The sequence below is a fragment of the Apis dorsata genome, unplaced genomic scaffold (assembly GCF_000469605.1).
Source record: "Apis dorsata unplaced genomic scaffold, Apis dorsata 1.3 scaffold_331, whole genome shotgun sequence".
NCBI classification, from domain to species: domain Eukaryota; kingdom Metazoa; phylum Arthropoda; class Insecta; order Hymenoptera; family Apidae; genus Apis; species Apis dorsata.
The window spans coordinates 23,045-24,868 of NW_006263599.1; the positions used below are offsets into that span (position 1 = coordinate 23,045).

Genomic DNA, 1,824 nt, shown 5'->3' on the forward strand with positions numbered 1-1,824 from the left:
GGGGAGAGGGAGAGGCAGTCGAAGGAGGAGGGAGGGAATTAGAGTCGTTAAGGGGATACAAGCTCGTCGAATCCAAGCTACGGTTTACTACGTCCCCTTGGATACGACCAATTTCAACCTGGTCAACTTTCTGGTGATTTTTTTATCAGAGGAAAATTCTGACAGCCTTCTTTTTTCTTATTCTTCTTCTTCTTCTTCTTCTTCTTAATCGCTCCTCTTCTCGTCGTCTCTTTGAAGAGTTCTTCGAGCGACGTTCGAGTTTAGTTCGGTTTCGTTTCGTTTACGCGATTTACGGAACGGGTGGGGGGATTGTATCCCCCTCGCTGGAGAGTCGTCTCTTCTTTCGAAAAGACTCGGGCTTAAAATCTGTCGAAGTTGATGAGATATCTACAATGAGCTTTTCTTTTTTCTTCTTCGAATTTTTCGTTAGATAAAAATCGTTCTTGATTAGGAGGGGGAGAGGATGGGGGTCCCTCTTCTTCCCATTCGCGAAAGACTCGCGACTCGTGGTCTAATTTTGATTTTCGCTCTGTGCGAGTATTCGAGGGGAGAGCGAGGGTAAATGATGGGAGAGGGAGAAACCCTTGAAACTGTTCAAAATTTTTCGTAGAAAATCGTTCTGCAGCGCGATTATCTCTCCTATATTCACGGTTCTCGAAACGAGCAAATCGTCCCTCGAAATTGAAAATATTGAACCGTGTTGAACCGAAGAAGAATCCATCCCCATTAACTTTCCTTCTCCTCGATGGGGCTCACTTCGTTCTGAAGAAGCTCGAACTTGGGGCTCAATCCTGGAAGTATGCTTTTCGTGCTTGTCTTGATCTGGCTGTAAATGTCCAACGATTTCTTCGGCTCCAACTCCAATTCCAGGCTTTCCTCGATCAATCGGGGGGGGATGCTTCCGCTCCGTTTATGACTCGGCACGAAGATCCCGGTCTCGGCCTTCTGATTCTTCCCCATCCTTTCGCCATCCTTGTGCTCAGGGGTGAGAGTGCCGTTACCCAATTTCCTCTGCTGTTCCTGAAAAGTGTCCTCCTGGATATCGTCCTTGAGCAACGCTCCCGTTATCACGGGTTTATTCGCCTCCGCCCTCTCGTTGCTCGCAGCTCTCTGCTGCTGCGTTTTACTCGGTGTTGCGCCGTTCACTTGGAGATTCGGATTCGAGCGAACCGTGTCCGTGGAAATGCTCGCGTCCGTCGAATCCTGTTGGTCCATCGAGCCTCCCGACCCCTGGGAAACGTCCAGATTGTTCTGTTTCCCGGTCATCGACGGCTGAAATGTATACATAGTCTCGTTTCTCTTTCGAAACAACAACGCTAGAAACGATCTTTTCTCTTTTTTTCCCTCGCGAAATCGATTACTTACGCTGCTCTCCTCGCCGTCCTTCGTCGCCTCCACGTTGCTGCACGTTGTTTTCGACGGCAACGTCTTCTCCGTGTCCGGCGACTTGTCGAATTCCACCCACTTGGAGCCACCCTCCAACTTGCGCGACAACGTGTCCGACTCGTAACTACCCCCGTACATAGGGTAACCCAAGTGGCCGGAGTCGTACTCCATTTGATTCCCGTAACGGTAGCTGGGATTGACCGAGCCTTGGCTAGAGATCGAGAGATCCGACTGCGACAATCCTGTGTTCGTGCTCCCGAACAGCCTCGTGTTTTCGAAACCTGTCGCGATGAATCCATTCTTTTTCCCTTTCCTTTCTATCGTTTAATAATAAAATTAATTCGTCACCATTCACGAGAAACGAAACCTACCCGACGTTCGATCCTCGCCGATTTCCTCCCTGTGGACCAGAGCTTGCTGATCGGCTGCCACGTCGTC

At 49.6% G+C, this 1,824-nt stretch overlaps 1 protein-coding gene across 1 annotated transcript in view; it reads right to left on the bottom strand.

Annotated features, from left to right (window-relative positions):
• Positions 1-654: 654 nt before the first annotated feature.
• Positions 655-1,824, bottom strand: part of LOC102673297 — a 47,309-nt gene continuing 46,139 nt past the window's right edge. The window contains exons 7-9 of the mRNA XM_031511582.1: positions 1,758-1,824; positions 1,369-1,667; positions 655-1,272 (exon numbers count right to left, since the gene is read on the bottom strand). The exon at positions 1,758-1,824 is cut by the window's right edge and continues 19 nt beyond it. Of these exons, the coding sequence (XP_031367442.1) occupies positions 727-1,272; positions 1,369-1,667; positions 1,758-1,824 (912 nt within the window). The 3' untranslated portion in view covers positions 655-726. The remainder of the gene's footprint in view (positions 1,273-1,368; positions 1,668-1,757) is intronic.